At 37.6% G+C, this 18,983-nt stretch overlaps 2 protein-coding genes across 4 annotated transcripts in view; one reads left to right on the forward strand and one right to left on the reverse strand.

The window, feature by feature from the left end:
* Positions 1–18,983, reverse strand: part of LOC103317573 (gonadotropin-releasing hormone receptor) — a 449,011-nt gene that overhangs the window by 337,861 nt on the left and 92,167 nt on the right. The window lies entirely within an intron of this gene.
* On the forward strand, positions 12,011–12,970 carry LOC103317678. Its single transcript, XM_008216274.2, has one exon. It carries the CDS (start codon positions 12,011–12,013, stop codon positions 12,968–12,970), a length of 960 nt encoding a protein of 319 aa, XP_008214496.2.

Here is an 18,983-nt window from a genome sequence, read left to right on the forward strand (position 1 = left end):
AGTATAGGTATAGCTATACTCAGCGTGCAGAGAACTCGGCACTATGTGCGCGCTGTGGCGGTGAGATAAGAGTATATCTATATCTATACTCAGCGTGCAGTATAGCCCGCGCCGGACTGCGGGGAGAAGAGAGTGTAGATATACTCAGCGTGCGGAGAGCTCGACACTATAAGCGTACAGCGTGCGCTGTATGGTAGTGAGAGAAGAGAGTATATCTATATCTATACTCAGCGTGTGTTGCAGCCCGCATCGGACTGCGTGGAGAAAAGAGTGTTACCGATTCGAATTATTATAATTGCCAATAGCTTTCCTATTCTAATGTAAAATAATGACAGAGTCGAATGTCTCGCCGCATTGGACATATTACTGAATCTGCGTTGATCGCGTCGCGTCGATTACTGTGGATCATCCGTGGGCTCAGATTCCTTCCCTTCGATTGCTGATTAATCGATTGAGAGGGGCACGGGGTAAGGAAGCCTTTACGCTTTTTTACGGATGGTAGATCGAGGAGACATTCGAACGCAAGTTGCTTGCGGCTGACTTTTGACTGTTGGTTGCCATGAAAATATAAAAAGAAAAACTGAAAACGAGAGAAGCGGCCGTGTAATCTTTTTTGTTCATTCTACACTTATTCTTCACGAAGAACAGTGTAAACCTTTTGGATATAGATTTCGGAATCTCGACAGGTTAGACCGAGCACCTAAAGTTACTGAGTCATCAAGCGATGAGTCTTTAACAATCGTCTTATTATCGTGAAGTACGTCAACAGAATAGATTAAGTGCGTATGAAAGCTCTGATTCGGAGGATGACGAAGGTTATGTAAATGTCAATAATCATATGCACAGTACGGAAATATCGGATCGTAATGTAAATGCGCAATTCAATAAAGATCCTGCAATACGGATGCGATAAATTCTCGAACAAACCTTATTAACAATTAAAGAATCTAGTTCATCAAATGATAATTCTAAAATAATTAATCGCATTACAACATCAAAACAATTGCCGTCGTATTCGGGAGAACCATTGGATTGGTTACGATTTAAGCAAGCCTTTGAATGTTCAACGGAAATTGGTAATTACAACGATAATTATCGAGGATCCAAATTTCAAAAAGAGAAATTTTCAAATCTTCAAAAACTTGCTGAAAATAAAATCATTTTAGTCAAAAGCATATTAATTATCAAAAATTTCGACCAAAGCAACTTTTCAATTTTCAAAAAAAGGAACGAAATCATTGCTTGTAAATGGACCCCAAATGATAATGACTAAAATATTTATGATTGTAATATAAAAAAAATATATCTCATGAACATATATAAATGTATATAATACAGCTGACAACAAGTTGGTAAAGCTGTGTTACTTTAGAGGGAAGGGCCCGGCAATCTGGTAGACGAAGATTAAAAATCATTGACATTTACTAGCCGGAATCGAACCAGAGCGTCCTCATTACGCAGGTGCTCTGGTGCTGAAATTCGATTTTCACAGCAAGAGTGAAGGTTGACTGTTCAGGACCAGAAGTATTCGTTCCATTCTATAAAAAGAAAATCAAAATTGATATCAGAGGTTATTAGGAATGAAAGAGTGCGAATGACAACAAATTGGTAAGGTCACACTCATTGTTTGAAGTTGTGAAAAGAAATAGAATATCAAAAACGCACTTTGAAGTACTCGTGCAAGCCCCTCTTATATGGTTATACACTGAAAAGTTAATTAGATATAATGTTATAAGTTTGAAAATATGAACAAATTGGCCCCACTAATCTTTATGAGAGTAAAAAAATTGAGAAAACGAATGTTGGAACGCATCGAGGCTTATCTCACTTTCAAACAATTGTAGAAACAAAGTAAAAGCACGTACACTAAAAGGAACAATCATCTAGTCCATATTCAGCTTTGTGGCATTGTTGATTACTGTATACAATTAAAGAACTCCTAGTGTTGATGTCAATTGTAGAAGTTTCAACCAGTAAATTCACTTTAGCCCCGTAAATTTATTGTGCAAGTTTCTCGACCTTAGAAGGAGCCAATAATTTATAAATGTGACAAGCAATATTTTCATGCACAATTTCCTACAATTTAATAAAATAGAGTCGAACACTGTACGTGAAGAACAAACTTAAAAAAAAACTGACAATTTGGTCCAATAGTCTGTGCAGAGGAAGAAAATTTTACACCCCATTTTAGGCCCCATCACGTCAGGGTCAAGGTCAGTTGGAGGTCAAATTAAGAAGAAAAGGTTTAAAAAAATTAAAATGCCATGTATTTATGTTTTTTTGGTCGCTGAATCTAAATTCGGAATCAGTTTGGCCCCATCTCGTCAGGTTCAAGGTCAGTTCAAGGTCAAACTGAGAAGAAATGGTTAAAAGAAATAAAAATGCCATACATTTATGTTTTTTTGGTCGCTGAATCAGAATCCGGGGTCAGTTTTACCCGATCACGTCAGGTTCAAGGTCAGTTCGAGGTCAAATTGGGAAGTAACGGTTAAAAAAATTAAAATGCCATACTTTTATGTTTTTTCGGTCGCTGAATCCAAATCCGGAATCAGTTTGGCCCCATCACGTCAGGGTCAAGGTCAGTTCAAGGTCAAACTGAGAAGAAACAGTTTAAACCGATTAAAATGTCATATCAAAACTTGGTATTGAAGTAGCCAATCAAAATGTAAACTGGGTGCCACAAAAAGTTTGCAGTAGATGTTATACGATGGTAACACGCTGGGAAAGAGATAAAACAGAAAGAAACTTGAAATTTACAAAACCAATGATATGGTCTTCTCCAACGTGTCAAAATGACTGCTATTTTTGTATGACTAATACCAAAGGTTTTAACACGGCTACTAAATCTAAAATTGTATACGTTTCTTCAGTAGTGAAACCTGTGAGAATAGAAGTCAGGGATAAAACTGTTAGTATCGAACCCATGGATGTGGACCGCTCAGGCGAAGTAGAAGAAATGCAAGTTGATGAGTCCTGTGACGAAGAAGGTTCTGAGGTTGAAGAAGAATATGACGAAGAATCCTCAAACGAAGAATACCTGCCAGCTAGTACAAGAAAAGCTCCAGAAACCTTTAACCAAGGAGTTAAGTGATCTTATTCGAAATTTAGGATTACCTAAAGATGGAGGAGAATATCTAGCGTCAGTTCTTAAAACGAAAAATCTGTTAGCAAAAGGAACAATGGCCTCTTTTTATCGAGATAGAGAAAAAGAATTTAGGATTTTTTTACGAACGATGAAGAGAATCGTTGGTATATTGTATAGATGTTAAAGGTTTAGTCGATGCAATAAAACCGAATACGTATAAAGACGAGGAATGGAGACTTTTTATTGATTCGTCAAAACGAAGTCTAAAAGCTGTTCTGCTTCATAACGGAAACAGGTTTGCATCCATTCCCATAGCTCACTCGACTAAGCTGAAAGAGACTTATGAAAATTTAGAAATTGTATTGGAAAAAATAAAGTACTTGGAACATCAATGGAAAATTTGTGGTGATCTTAAAATTGCAACCATGATCTTAGGACAACAATCAGGTTTTACTAAAAATCCCTGCTTCTTGTGTTTATGGGATAGTAGAGACAGGGTAAACACTACGTTAAGAAAGTATGGCCAACTAGAACACATTTTGAACCAGGATCGAGGAACATTATACGTACGCCATTGATTGACCCATCAAACTATCTGCTACCACCACTTCATATCAAACTTGGCCTCATGAAGCAGTTCGTCAAAGCTATGATAAAGATGGCGATTGTTTCCAGTATTTGGGAGAAAAGTTTCCCGCAATAAGTGAAGCTAAATAAAAGAAGGTATTTTTGATGGTCCTCAAATTCGTACTCTATTTGAAGACGAAACATTTATCACAAAAATAAACGACACAGAAAAAGCTGCATGGCAAAGTTTTAAAACTGTTCGTGAGAACTTTTTAGGAAATAAAAAGAGTGAGAACTATCAGGAACTAGTTGAACAAATGTTGGAGAATTTCAAAAATTTGGTTTGCTTGATGAGTTATAAAATGCATTTCTTACATTCCCATCTTGATTACTTCCCTCTTAATCTAGGAGATGTCAGTGAAGAACAGGGAGGACGATTTCATCAAGATATAAGTGTAATGGAGAATCGATACCAAGGAAGATGGAATGTCAACATGATGGCAGATATTTGCTGGACACTGAAGAGAGACATTAAAACAAATAACAAAAAGAGAAAAAGAAACCCATTGCATAGGTCATTTGAAGTAAAAAGAGTTCGTTACAAGAGAAAAAAGGAGTAAAGAAGACATCGAGAGTTACTAAGCTAGTGGAAAAAAAGCAAAATAAGAAAAAAATATAAACGAAAGCAACTTTTCGCTGTACACAAGGAAGATATTATGTGATTAAATAAGATTTTTTTTTAATTTTTCGGTATCTTTTTCCATTTTTGGAAAGTTTTGATATGACATTTTAATCGGTTTCAACTGTTTCTTCTCAGTTTGACCTTGAACTGACCTTGACCCTGACGTGATGGGGCCAAACTGATTCCGGATTTGGATTCAGCGACCGAAAAAAACATAAATGTATGGCATTTTAATTTTTTTAACCGTTACTTCTAATTTGACCTTGAACTGACCTTGACCCTGACGTGATGGGGCCAAACTGATTCCGGATTTGGATTCAGCGACCAAAAAAACATAAATGTATGGCATTTTAATTTTTTTAACCGTTACTTCCCAATTTGACCTTGAACTGACCTTGACCCTGACGTGATGGGGCCAAACTGATTCCGGATTTGGATTCAGCGACCGAAAAAACATAAATGTATGGCATTTTAATTTTTTTAACCGTTACTTCCCAATTTGACCTCGAACTGACCATGAACCTGACGAGATGGGGCCAAACTGATTCCGGATTTGGATTCAGCGACCAAATAAACATAAATATATGGCATTTTAATTTTTTTAAACCTTTTCTTCTTAATTTGACCTCCAACTGACCTTGACCCTGACGTGATGGGGCCTAACTGACCTTATATTCGAATTCAGCGACCCGAAAAACATAAAGATAGATAGGTCTGATTTCTCGCGCAGACAACTTTTTTTATTTTGTGTGCCGGTGTAATTGAAGGAGACAGTACAGGACGCGACGCAGGTGAGGTTAGCCATTGCAGCATAGCAGCCGACGGCACGTGTTTGTTCAGAGCGAACGCGGCGTGGCTAGGGACTTTACAGCGGTGCGAGACTAGGCACGCGCAACTGACGCGGCCGAGTCGAGATAGAGTCAAGAAGCAGAGAGAGAGCGCGCGACAGCCCTTTTGAGCGGGTGCGGGATTCAAATAGCGAAAACGAAAGATCAACATTTTAAGAGTTTTACAACAATAATAATCATTATTGATTAATATAGATCTAAAATCACGCATGTTTAACCTTTTCGTAAATAAATAAATATTTTTTTGGTTTGATTATTTTACCGAGAGAACTTTACACCGTAGGGTTCTATCAACCAAATATTAAGTGAATAATAAATTCTTTATCGTCGTAGATTTAAAAACAATATTAAAATTTGTTTTTCTTTTAAGGATAATACTTTACTATTAATTCGGTTTTTCTTTAATTGGTTAATTATAAGGTGTTTAATAATTTTTAAGCATAGTCATACTAATAATTGCTTAGAATTTCAATTTTATTATTTTTCATCATGTTCATTTAATTCTTTTTATGTTTAATTAAATTAAATAAAATCGAAAGACGCTTTATATGCAATTTACGTAAAAACTTTGAAACTTTTGTTAAACTATTTCAGCACACATTTAACTCAATCTGCCCAATTAGGTTTTACAATAATTTTCAAATAAACAATCAAATCCCATCGATAATTTTCAGAATCTTAGGAATTTTTATTTCGACTAGGCTAATTAGTAATGTTTAAGTTCTGGGTACTAGTTTTGGGTTTTTGAATTTAATTATTAAGATATAACTATTTAATTTTCCTTTTAGTATATAAGAATCGAGCGATATTGTTTTAGAATAAAGGTTATGACAATTTGAAAGGTTCTAGCTTAAGTACCTTTTGGAATTACTTTTTTCTTCCTCTAAACTGTAATGGAATCCCCGATTCCATTACGCGCATACGACACCAATTTAAGTAGGTCACACAATTTTTTCTACGCACGAAACAAGAAACACACATACGTGAGACACTCGCGAGCATCGTCATCGCAGCAGCCGCAAGAAGCAGTATTTCCCACCACAACGTATTCCTACGAAAATAGGATTAGAGGCGTAGCGACAAACCGCGCTCTAGGTGAAAATCATCCGAAAGAATGGCTAACGCCAAGAAAAAAAAAATGACGGCGACGAAATAAACAGATGTCACTGAACGAGTCACGATATTCCTCACGAAAAGCGACGAAAATCAAAATAGCTATGCGACGAGCAAGCATCGGTCGAGCTCGCTCTCCCGAAAACGAATCGGGAAAAGCTACAAATGACAGTACGCAGGCGACGAAAAGCATCATGAAAGCTGTCACAAGACGCTTTTCCTAAAAACTCAAGGTAATAAAAATTTTACGAGGTCACGCAAAGTCAAGAGAAAAGTCGTGAGAATATTAGGCACTCCTAATATGGAAAATCGAGGCTACAGAATTTCCAGTATATAAAGGCCGGGAGCAAAAGGGTGCACATGGTCAGTTCCTTGAACTCGTCATACTAAACGAATCGCTGCTAGTCGCCAGATCCAGTCGAACTTTGTCGCCACAATAAAATTACTGCGCACTAAACCAATTAAAAAGTGCGGATACGTTAAAGAGTTCGAGAAAGAATAGCTTATACAAAAACTAAGTAATCGTGTCAAGAATAAGACAAACGCCACTTTCACCGTTCTCTCTCATCACGGAACGAGAGCTGACACATCGGAGCACCCATCTGTTAACACCTGCTTCAAAGAGGGACAAGCTAGGAGGACCGAGACGCACACCAGCCTGACCGCACTGAACCACCGACGCCAGGCTCCAGAGCGCCAAGGACCCACAGCTGCAGCTTTCTGCTGAGACACCGATACATTCACACACACACACACACACACACACACACGCACACACACATATTGTAAAAGATACTTGTCTCTTTCTTTTCTAATCGAGTGAATAAAATCGTAGTTGCTCTTAAAATTCTAACGGCTTTAAAGTGATTTCGTTATCCGGCTCCCTTTCCCGGAAGGCAGTGACCGCGTCTGTGGTAGCCAAAAGGGATTTCTTTTGAATAAATAAAAATAATAGCCGAAGATAGGGACTCGACACTGTAAGTATTTGGTGGGTTACGCACATTCCGACGTAATACAACTTGCGTGGATTTTTATTTTTTGTACCCCTCTACGAGCATTATATATATATATATATATATATATATATATATATATATATATATATATCTCACCCTAAAAACCCCCTTTCCGACATACGAAACCTTAGTAATATTTTTTGTTGTTTTAGTTCATACATTTTGTATGCTTCCAAGGCATAAATCTTTTTAAATTTCTCTCTTCGAATTTAAAAGTGAAACTTATTGAAATTAAGTGATATCGGCGACGAGTGAGAGTGGTGACATAAGTTAGGATAAATTCTACAATTAATTAAAAATAAATTGGGTAAGAAGAAGAAAATCAAAGTAACTGAAAGCATATTAAATAACTCAAAGTATTATAAGAGTGCAAGAGAATCAATCGACGATACGAGTGATTATCTAGATTATCTAGAAGGCACACCGTACTTATTCGAGATGACGGGGAACGCCTCAAACAATGATGATTCAGCCAATGGTGGAGCGCCAGATGCGAGCATGCTATTAATCAGCACCATGGCAAACAGCTTTGCACTCATGAATTGTATAAGCGGCATTCCAAAAAGAATCTTCGAGACTACATACAAGATTTGAGGAACACCAGCGAGTTAGTCAGTGACCCGATTAAGCCGCTATTCTTACAACATGCTCTACATAAAATAACGGGATCACCGAAGAAAAGTTTAAACAATAAAACGATAAAAAGCGCAGAATATTTAAAGCAAAGATTTGGACCCGGAAGAAATTTCAGTTACTATAATAATTAGATACAGAACGTGAGAATAAGAGAACAAGACACAGTAGGCGATTTTTATGATGAAATAAAGAGAAGTCTTAGCAGTGCTAAGAATGCTTTGAAGGAAGAAAAAGGAGAAGAATTCAAAAATGAGATGATGGCACTATTGGAAACTTTAGTAATGGACATATTTATGAAAGGTTTACCTGCAAATTTGGTTGAGCGCGTAGATTACAGTAAACCCAATGATTTGTGAGCAGCTTATGAAGAAGCAGTACGATTAGAAACCAGAATGGAAGCTAAAATAATCCCAGATTCAAGACTATACAGAGGTAGAGGCCGATATTACAACAATCAAGACAATTATAATGGGCCGCAAAATGGTGACAATTATCGTAATTATGGAGGATACCGGCATGAGAATCGTTACCAAAATAATCAACAAAATAATTCAGATTACGTGTCGTATGTAAATGATAGAACGTACAATGGACAGCAACAAAATGAACCTCAAAATTATCACGCACAAAATAATTATCAGAACCAACAAAATAATTATCGAGGCAATAACTATCGAGGAAGAGGGTATCAAAATAATTATGGCAACCAAGGTGGACGAGGAGGTTACCATCGTAACTACAATAATGAGCAGCAACAACGTAACAATTGGCTGGCTTGGAATAGCAATGGAAACAGTGGAAATCAGCAAATATTCGATCACGAGACTGGAAGATACTATGATGCACCACCGTATCCTGACAGGAGAAATGACACTAACTGGCGCAATAATCACCAGCAACATAATGATCAGACCCAAAGAGTTAATTTAAACTACTAAGAGGCTCGCCACGACCCCAGGATGGCGAGCCAAAACCAAGGTTATCCGAGACAGAACCAAACGCATCCAATGCAGAATCAGGGTACAAATCAAGTCCAAAACCAACAGATGCCCGGAAGTACGGATCAACGGCATTATCAACAACAGCTACAGGCATACAACGAGAACAAAAATGCGAACCCAACGAATCCAAGCAACAATCAGCCGAAAGCACCAGTAATGGCAATTTTGTCGAGGCCAGAGAGGTATCAAGAATGTGGTCCACAAACTGTAAAGGACCTCAAAATGTTAATTGGGAGGACGACAAAGCCACAGCAGTAAGAATAAGAATACCAGTTGGAACCACTAAACCATGGGTGGAATTCATGATTGACAACGGAGCCACAGTGAATTTAATTAAAGCAAGTGTATTAGACGATGATATGCCCATCTGCACTGCTGACGCTAGAGAACTAGGCGGAATAACGAACCAGACTGTGAAGACGTACGCATCAATATATTTAGATATAAAATGTACCCCAGTAAAATTCCAAATAGTGTCGGATGACTTTCCAATTCCATTTGCTGGGATGTCAGGACGCAATTATCTAAAGAAAGAAGAGGCTGTGATATCTTATTACAAAAATGCGCTAATGATAAGCGGAGATGTGATGCACCCAATACCGTTCATAGGACACGAAGAAGAACATAATCCAAAGAATTTAAGAAAAGGATATAAATGCAAACAAGCCAACGAAATACTAAAGGTAGAACCTGCAAGTGAAAAGGGAAATGAGGTAACCGTACCAACAATCATCGGAGAGACAGAACAAGCTCCAGGGAATGCGACACATACAATAAAAGCGAGGAGCAGACAAGTAATACAAATCAACTTAATCAAAAGCAACCTGGAAGAGGGATATATACCAAGAATTGACGTGGGGAACGAAAATCTCTTCGTGGGCGAAGGAGTAGTGACAAACGTGAACAACACTTGCAAGATAATGGCTATCAACACCAGTGAACAAGACGTGACGATAGAAGTGGATCCAAAAGAACTAATACCTTTCGACACAGATCGAAATAATAGATCGTACACAAGCAAAACTGCAAAAGAGAATGGACAATGATCATGACTCTCTCTCAGATCATGAATCAGATTTGAGCAGTGATGTTATAATTATACCGGGAGAAGGCAGAATATCTGATACCTCCAAAATAAAGGGTTCTCAACCTATAGCAAACAGTACCAAACGCACCAAGAAAGAGGAGAATAAAGGTATCCTAACAGAAATCGAAGACAATGAACAATTAGAAGTGAATATTAGGTATTCGAAATCGCGCGAAACAATAATGCCTTTCCCTTGGCCCATCAAGGAAAAACTGTTACCCGTCAACAAAAGATATGGCACAACAACAAGTCTCAGGACAAATTATGGATCGACAGTTGGAAAGAGCGTGGATTGTGTACCAATAAAAGATAATTTGAAAACTGTAAGAGAGTGCCTGACCTATAAAAGGGATAACATAGTTCATTTCATATCAAAGGACTGTGAATGCAACAGCTCAATATCAAAATTATTAAAGGAAATCGGAGCGATAGAACCATTCAATCTGAAAAACAAGAAACCGAAAATTGGTCAAATACTGGTCACACCCTACAAGAAATACAATATGTTTTCTGTGGTGTTAAAAGAAAAATACTTCAACACCATAAGAATTGAAGATTTAAACAACGCACTGATGAACCTCAAACATATAATGGTCAACAGAGATATAAGAAGTTTCAGAATTTCAAGAAGAGGAGACCTCACCGATGATTTGGAGCCTGGTCTAATTAGTGAAATGAGAATTTTCTCCAATTCGACAATCAAAATAACGATCTGCTACGGAAGTCCAGTTACCCAGGGAAAACGAGAGAAAGCAAATCATAGCAAATCTACACGACAGTCTAACAGGTGGACACAAAGGTATAAACCAAACGTACCAGAAAATAAGAGAAAGATATTATTGGCCCGGAATGAGGAATGACATTTTAAACTACATCAGAAGGTGCGAAAGCTGCCAGGAGAAGAAGATGGTAGAATAGCCCATTTCCCCATAAAAATACCCTCTAATGAGAAGTTAAGAACCTATAACACGTACATTAAAAATCTCATATTGCGACTCAATGAAATGAAACTCTTAGCGGGGGAAAAACAAATTGAAAACAAACATAAATCGAAACAAGCTTATGACAAAAAGGTTAGGAAATTTAAGGGAAAAGTGGGAGGATATGCCAGACTTATTACTGAACCTCGTACAGGAACGTTTGATGGTTATAGAAATAAGCCCTTGAAGATTATTGAATTTATTGGTAGGAAAAATGTAATTTTAGAATATCCTAATGGTAAAAGAATTCGAAAGCATATTGAGGACGACTCTGATACCAATTCTGATTAATTAATAACATATAAACATAAATAAATTTTCAAATAAAACATTCATAAAATTCATATAAACTCCCATTAGCTCATATCAAAATTTGCAGGATGAATAAATTAAACAAACTTTTGCTTATAATTTTAAATATAATAATAACGGCCCAAAGTCAATCCCTATATCAAATGGACCCATTGGACCCGAATCCTGGCTTCTACTTTGAGAGAGTGGACGAGAACAAGGAGAGCTGATTCGAAAATTCAAATCTACATCGAGGTGGATGAATTCATGCACCATTGGAGTCATACAAGGCCGTCTACAACAGCTGTTTGACGCGAATCGAAGAGACAAAATGCAAACATGCATTAGGACTAGATCTTATAAAGTAAGAAGACCAAACTTTGAAAGAGGTACAAAAGCAAATAAATGAAACCATCAAAACAATGACACACCAATCGTATCCAGCAGTGAGAAACCCCAGAAGCATTCGAGTGAAAAGAATAGCACCCCTAGGAATAATAGGCTCAGTAAGCAAAAGCTTATTCGGTCTAATCACCACTGACGACGTAGACAATATCAACAAGAACATAGACACATTATTTCAGGACCAAACGAAAATCGTGCAGATAATGGACCAAAATGCGCATATGGTCTCAGCGCCATTTGAAGAACTATATAACATAACCAAAAATCACTAGAAAGTGCTCCAAGGATTCGAAGCAAGCATGACCAAAACAATAAACAAAATGTTAAAAGAAGACGATGAACTAAAATATCTAGTACAAATAACAGTATACGTGAGACGCCTAGAATCAACACTGAACCACTTAATAAAAAGCAACGAGAAGGTTTTGAAAGTACTCAGATATCTGAAAGAACGAAAGATCCACCCGGAACTTATAACAACAAGCATGCTACATCAAATTATGACGGACGTAAAGAGAACGAGCGAAAACCTGGACTTTGCTATACCCACAGAGCATTTAAGAATAGAAGAAATAATCAAAATATCAGAAATTGACGCGATTTACCAAGACGGAAGGACCATTGACGTAATACATGTACCACTTGTGGACAGAGAACCATATCAAATTTACAGACTACATCCGGTGGCAGTGCCACAAAATGTTGAAAACCAAACAACAGAAATAGTCTTCGTGAAACCATCGCATAAATATATAGCCATAAATTCCAATCAAGAAAGATACGTTAAGTTTGATGTGGAACCCACAATTAAATGCACAAAGACACACTATGCCCTCATTTGTCCAATACTTGGTCCATTTGAGAGCACACCTACATCAAAGGACTGCGAAGTAGCGATGCTATTAAACCCCAACACAGAAATACTAAAAACCTGTGACGTAAGATATGGAACCAGTGCAAAAACCCAATTGAAATATTTAGAAAATGATCAATCCTGGTTATATTCAGCTGTCAAACCAGAACAAATGCGAATTTCGTGCACAAATCAAAGAGACACAAAAATAAAATTGGAGAAGGCCGCAATAATACGACTCTCACCAACGTGCGTCGGGAGAACCACCGACAGCATGATATTTGGACAGGAAACCAAATCCAGTCGAACTACATATTTGTATAAACCCGAAATTGATCTAAAGATACATGACATGTACCCCATTCTCAACGAAAAAGACCAGAATCCTGGTCACGATGCACCCTAAAGCATTGAGATAATTGGACCTAAATCTGACTTTAACCAAGCCAAACCTTTAAAACAATTGATAGAAAAATTAAGTGAATTAAAAGAACATAAAAGACGCGAATATAAATCAAACACCCTCCTGTATAGCGGTCTAACATTCCAACTGGTTATGATAGCAGGCACCATAACATTAATAATGGGAATGAAATGCGGAATTATGATACCCTGCCCAAAATTAAATAAACAAACATATGAAATACCTCAAACTAACGAACCCAATTGCGATAACCCCATAATCGAAACAAACCTAACAGAGACCACTAGTACTTCTAAAACGAAATGCAATAAATTAAGTAAATCCAAATCATTCATAATAGAAACCCAATTTAAAAATGAAGCGGAATGCGATTATTAACACACCCCTGTATACGGACCAAGCTTTAACAGTACATCCCCTAATACAAAAAAAAATCTATATTTACAGAAAGTAGCAAGATGACCACGGCAGCTACAAGCGTATCAATATTCTGCGATATGCAGGTGCCAGTCTGGACCGTTGTGCGAGAATTTGAACAAGTTGGGAAACCACGGTGTATTTTTACCGAAAAACACAGAACAGACCCCGGAAGCAAAAAGATTACTATAACTTACGATACAGTAATGGAGTCTATACGAGCAAATGATTTAAAGACCATACTCATAAGAGAAAACAAGTTCAGAAGACTGGCTAGAACAGTAGCAATACCGATAAGAAGGTCGCTACCCAATGAAAACATTCCTACTCCAGCAAAAAGAAATTCTTCGGTTCAACGCGAAGTACGAGTCGTGAACAACACGCAACAAGCAAGAGAAATGAGTAGAGATAGGTTATTTTGCATTTTACCCTGGCAAGGCATCGATAAAGAAAAGGATGAGGCCTTTTTCCAGCACTTTGCGGAGTTTGGAAAGATGGTATATTATGAGACCATACGAGACAAAAAGGGACGTTTGTCATACGGTTACGTTCAATATTTTGAGGAATCCGACGCAGAAAGAAAGAATAGTGACCCAACGTACAAAGCAACATTTGCCGAACCTAGAAAGAAGAACCAGAGCGAAAATGGAATAGATGCAAAATTCCACTCGTACTGCAAGAGAGATATCGATGTGAGCCTGTATGAATTACATGACCAAACTTGTAAGAAACAAGTCAAATGGACCAATTGCCAGAACCCTATGGCATCTTCCTCAGCCGGAACAGCAACTTTAAGAACTCAACCTATTCCGAAAACCGCAACAGCAACACCTCAACATGTCCCCATGCTAACCAAAATCAGAAAGGAGGCTAAGGTGGAAGTAATTCAACAAGAAGTACCACCATTAAGCAACATCGCAGGGCCAGAGTTACCAGAACTACCAGAGTTACCAAAGATACCAACACCAGCATAAATCAGGAGAAGCGTTTAATTCTTGAAATAGACCCAACCAATTCTTACTTCATAACTCGCGTTGAAAATAAAAACACTCCTAAACATGTCTTAGAAAAGATGGATGTAGATGAAAAATCTAAGGAAAAAAATAAAGCAAAACCCCATTATAATCAATCAAAAAAAATAGTTTTCCTTTACCACGAGCATAACTAACAACCTAATCATACATACACACAAACACAATACAAGCATTAAACAAACACAATAAAAAGGGGAACATTAATGATGACAATATGTGAGTCACAAATGGCCATATTAACTGAAATGTCCCCGTTAATCCTATCAACAAAGGTTTGAAAAGCTGAAACCTAACTCACATAACCCACTAAAACATAAAATGTTCTGTCACCACATACGTGGACGTAGCATATCTCTTTTCCTTCTCCTCGACTCACACATTAAGATACAAGTTATTGTTGTATCCAGTTAAACCATGCGCAGCAATAGCATGTGGGTCAGCACCGTCTTTAGGTCAGAACCCACAAATAAATCACTTGCCCAAAATACATGCACTTCTGATTTGACGAGAGAATTCTTTTTGGGAGAATTAGGCACATTTTTTTTCTTGCTGCTAACGACCTCATCTACAACGTCTTTTTAATGTATTGTGTTTTATAAGCATACTCTTCAATTTACCCACAAACAAAATCTCCCACTCGTTAGATAAAGTGCCCTCAATATCCCACACACGCAAAAGAAAAGATAAATGATGACCAGCACTTCTGCAGGACTGATATCTTTCATAAACACAAATTATTGTACTTGCACTACAAAACCTTACCCACACCTCCCAACCCCTACAACCAAATATCCAAAAGCAACTAACTAAATCAAAATAAATAAATAAAAAAAAGAAGAAATCAACATCTTTTGAACCAAAGCAATAGACCACATAAAACCCCACAATGATAAACAAACGAAATTTATAACCCCTAAAAAAAATAAACATTGCATAACCAAATATGCTATATCACATCATACAATGATATCTTTTTATCTATCATTTTTCTTTTTGTCACAGGGAAATGGTCCAAAACAAAATGAAGATCTTAGATATGACGGACATGGGAGATTCCAAAGTCCTCATAAAATTCAAAGGACAACGAGAAGACGCCATGAACGGGTTCATAACATATGGACCATGCGTGATCACCTTCATACCAACGGCGACACCACATATGTATGTAGCAAACGTCGAATATGCAAAAGAAGAGGATAAAAACAAGGCGATTAAAGCATACACGAAGTCAAAATCACAAAGTATAATGGAAAAAATGGGCTATATAGCAGGCAAAGGCCTAGGCAAAAATCTACAAGGTAGAACGGACCCAGTGAAAGCTGTATCAAACGAATACAGACAGGGCTTAGGTGCTACCGCCCTAGATTATTACTTGGACCACAACGACACAAATTTTGTCAATGAACAGGAACAAGGACAACCAGCGATCATGTAAGAACCAGGAGAGGTAATGAGGGTCAACAAGATAATTGAAAAAACTATGTCAACAAGCATAAGGGGAAACCCAAAAGAAATAACAGCAAACAGCAATTTGGACCATGTGAAGTAGAGAGAGAGTTTATACGGACCAACAAGGCCGCACAAGACTGGTAGTGAAATACCAGATCCCTTTACACAACAAGAAGGCAGTGGAATATGCAACAGCACTAATAAAAAAAAAAAAAAAAAATAGAGGCATTGATACCAGACATCCCTACACCAACAACACCAGCAGCAGGAATAGACATACCACTGGTCCTTCCACTATTATCACTGTTACCACCAGCATTTCGACCACCGTTATTCGCGACGCCATCAACACCACCGTTATCAGTACGACCGCAAAAATTGCCAAGCGAAAAGCCTATACCAATCCCAGAAGTAATAACCGGACCACTGGATGACACAGCAGGGCTAAGATTCTGTGCCCAGGTACCTTTGGGCATGAACTCTGAGGTCTTTGGAAGGATATTCGCTGTATTTGGTCCACTAGACCACATAAATTTCGTGCTGCACAAGAAGTAAGAACCCAACACACCACTCAGGAAGTATCTAGCCTTCGTACAGTACTTTGACAAAGAGGATGCCAAGAAAGCAATAGATCATTGCAGTGAAAAATTTAGACAAAGATGGGCACCACCACGGCACCTCAAAAAGGACGAGAGACAATACAGGAAAAGACACAGCGTCTGCGGTAAAATGAGCGATTACAGGAATAAAGAGGACCACAAGTTCGTATGTAAGATACAAAATGGAGAAGTATTAAAAAATCACAAAGAGTGTGGCAAGTACATACAGTACCAACACATGGACGCTCACAAAGAACACTGTACAGGGGTCCAAGAAAATCCAAAAGAAGAAAATATGTCCACAGAAGACGACCAAATAAGCAGGGACCAGTCGACATCACCTGATATAATCATAATAGAAGAAATAGACCTAGAAGAGCGACCACAAGGACATGACGAAATAAATCTACTAGGAGCAACAATGGAACAAAACCCTAATCCAGTCAGCGGTCAAGAACAGATACTATGGCTAAAGGAAAATGACGAACAAATCAACGAGGAGGAAGAAGACAAAATGAGTCTTTATTATCGCAATACAATTTTTTTTCCTTCTCCTTTTCTCTCTTTATAAAATTTTTCTATTATATTCTCTTTGTACATGGCACCAAAAAACTAGGGGGACCCAAAGAAATAAATAATATATTTTTATACGCTTACATTACACCAAGTTTTAATTGCGACCCTTATGTATCCATATAAATAGAACATAAAACATAAAATTGTACACTAACAAAATGAAGTATTTAGACATAAGCCAATTATTTAGCGCAGGAGATCAAAAAGTACTAACAATTTAGCATGTAAGGCACCTAATGTAGGACCACGGACCACAGCAACAAAAATTAAGTGGAATATTAGTTAAAACGCACGTCCAATATCCATAAATAATAATAAGGGAACAGAATGATTCGAAAATCCCTACAGCCACCCATCCGAACATAAAAGCAAAACATTTAAAACCCATAGAAGTCTCGTGAATGGCGTTTCTCTAGTCAAAATCCCATCAACTAAACACACTAGGTGTGTATGTTAAACAAAACAATTATAGGCTAGACGCATTAAAGAACCATGAGCGAAAGCATCAACACATGATAAAACACATAGATTTGAGCGATAACTCACAAGACATTAACGATATTACCTAAAAGGGAAGAGAAACAGCACAATTGAATGGAGACCAGAATAAATAATAATAATAAAAAAAATTTGCAATAACAATAAAAAGTAAATTAAAGCCCTTTACCTCTCCGAATAAATCGAATCATTCTGACAAAATTTCTTTTTCTCTTTCACCCAACCACATCGAACACAAGTTTTTTTACCCTTTCCACTTACAGGACCACGTACCCAAAGATAACGGCGTCAGTTGTTTCTCGGGGACGAGAAGCGTTCTCAAGGGGGGGGGGGAGGATGTTACGTGACAACTTTCTGGATTCACATTTGAAATAATAATTTTAAATGTGAGATCGAGAAAGTTCTACACGTATAAAGGTACAGCGAGACTCAAGGCCACAAAAGTATCAAGAGGCTAAGAATCTCGCTGACCTAAACAACTTCCCCGCCAACGGCTAGAGGCGCACGTGCGGAGCTACGTTGCAGTTTCGGCGCGCAACTAGTTGCCAGGTCCCGTAAGGCCTAATGAGTGTAACAAACGCCGACACTGTAACGCGGCTAAGGGGAAGTAAGCTGGCGACAGCGTGGGAGGTCCGGAACCTCTTCCGAGCGCTCTCGAACCTCGCTGCTCTCACACTCCGTGATCGGGCGCAGAAGCTGGCGGACCTACAGAGTTTCATTCAGATTCTAATTCACAGATCCAAATCAATTACTCAGAGACAATAGTGTTCATTATTTAGATTTCAAGTGAGAATTTCCTGTAAAATTGTAGAGTTTGTTTAAAAGGGAAATATACATAGAATTGGACCATACACTTTGTTCAACATATATATTTCACCCAAGTCACTCATTCCTAAAATCCCAAAATATCAAACGGAGGAAAGGTCTAGAAGGACGAGTTTTCTATTCAGTGAGTCGTTCAAGCAAAAAAATCGCAAGGTAAGATTCATATGTCTTAATTTGGACCACTACCAAAAGCAAAGAAAGGACATTTGCAGGCAGGGATACGAATCCAGACCAGATTCCACCCTGGACACCTGTAGAGCGTGTCAGATAGGCAAACTCGCATAAAAAGGGGAAACTCTTCAAGTTTCCACCTAACACTTGGATTACTAATAGTGTTATTCTATAGTTATATTTATGTAGTTTATGAGACGAATCGTTCGTCCAATTTTAATATTGAAGTTTACACTCCATATTTAGTTAGTACTTATTTTAGATTTTAGTTTGTTTTGACTTTTCAATTTTAAATTGTAAATTATATTACATATACTGTTGATGCATAATAATATTGTTTGATAGTTATTATTTTTCTCTAATTATTCGTGATATATGTGCGTGTATGTATATAATTTGTTGAATTGCACAAGTGTTTCATGTGTG

Source organism: Nasonia vitripennis (genome assembly GCF_009193385.2).
Source record: "Nasonia vitripennis strain AsymCx chromosome 3 unlocalized genomic scaffold, Nvit_psr_1.1 chr3_random0009, whole genome shotgun sequence".
Taxonomy (NCBI): Eukaryota; Metazoa; Arthropoda; class Insecta; order Hymenoptera; family Pteromalidae; genus Nasonia; species Nasonia vitripennis.

Excerpts from the sequence above, each read along its gene's own strand:
- LOC103317678 (XM_008216274.2), top strand. The coding sequence starts at position 12,011 with ATGACCAAAACAATAAACAAAATGTTAAAAGAAGACGATGAACTAAAA.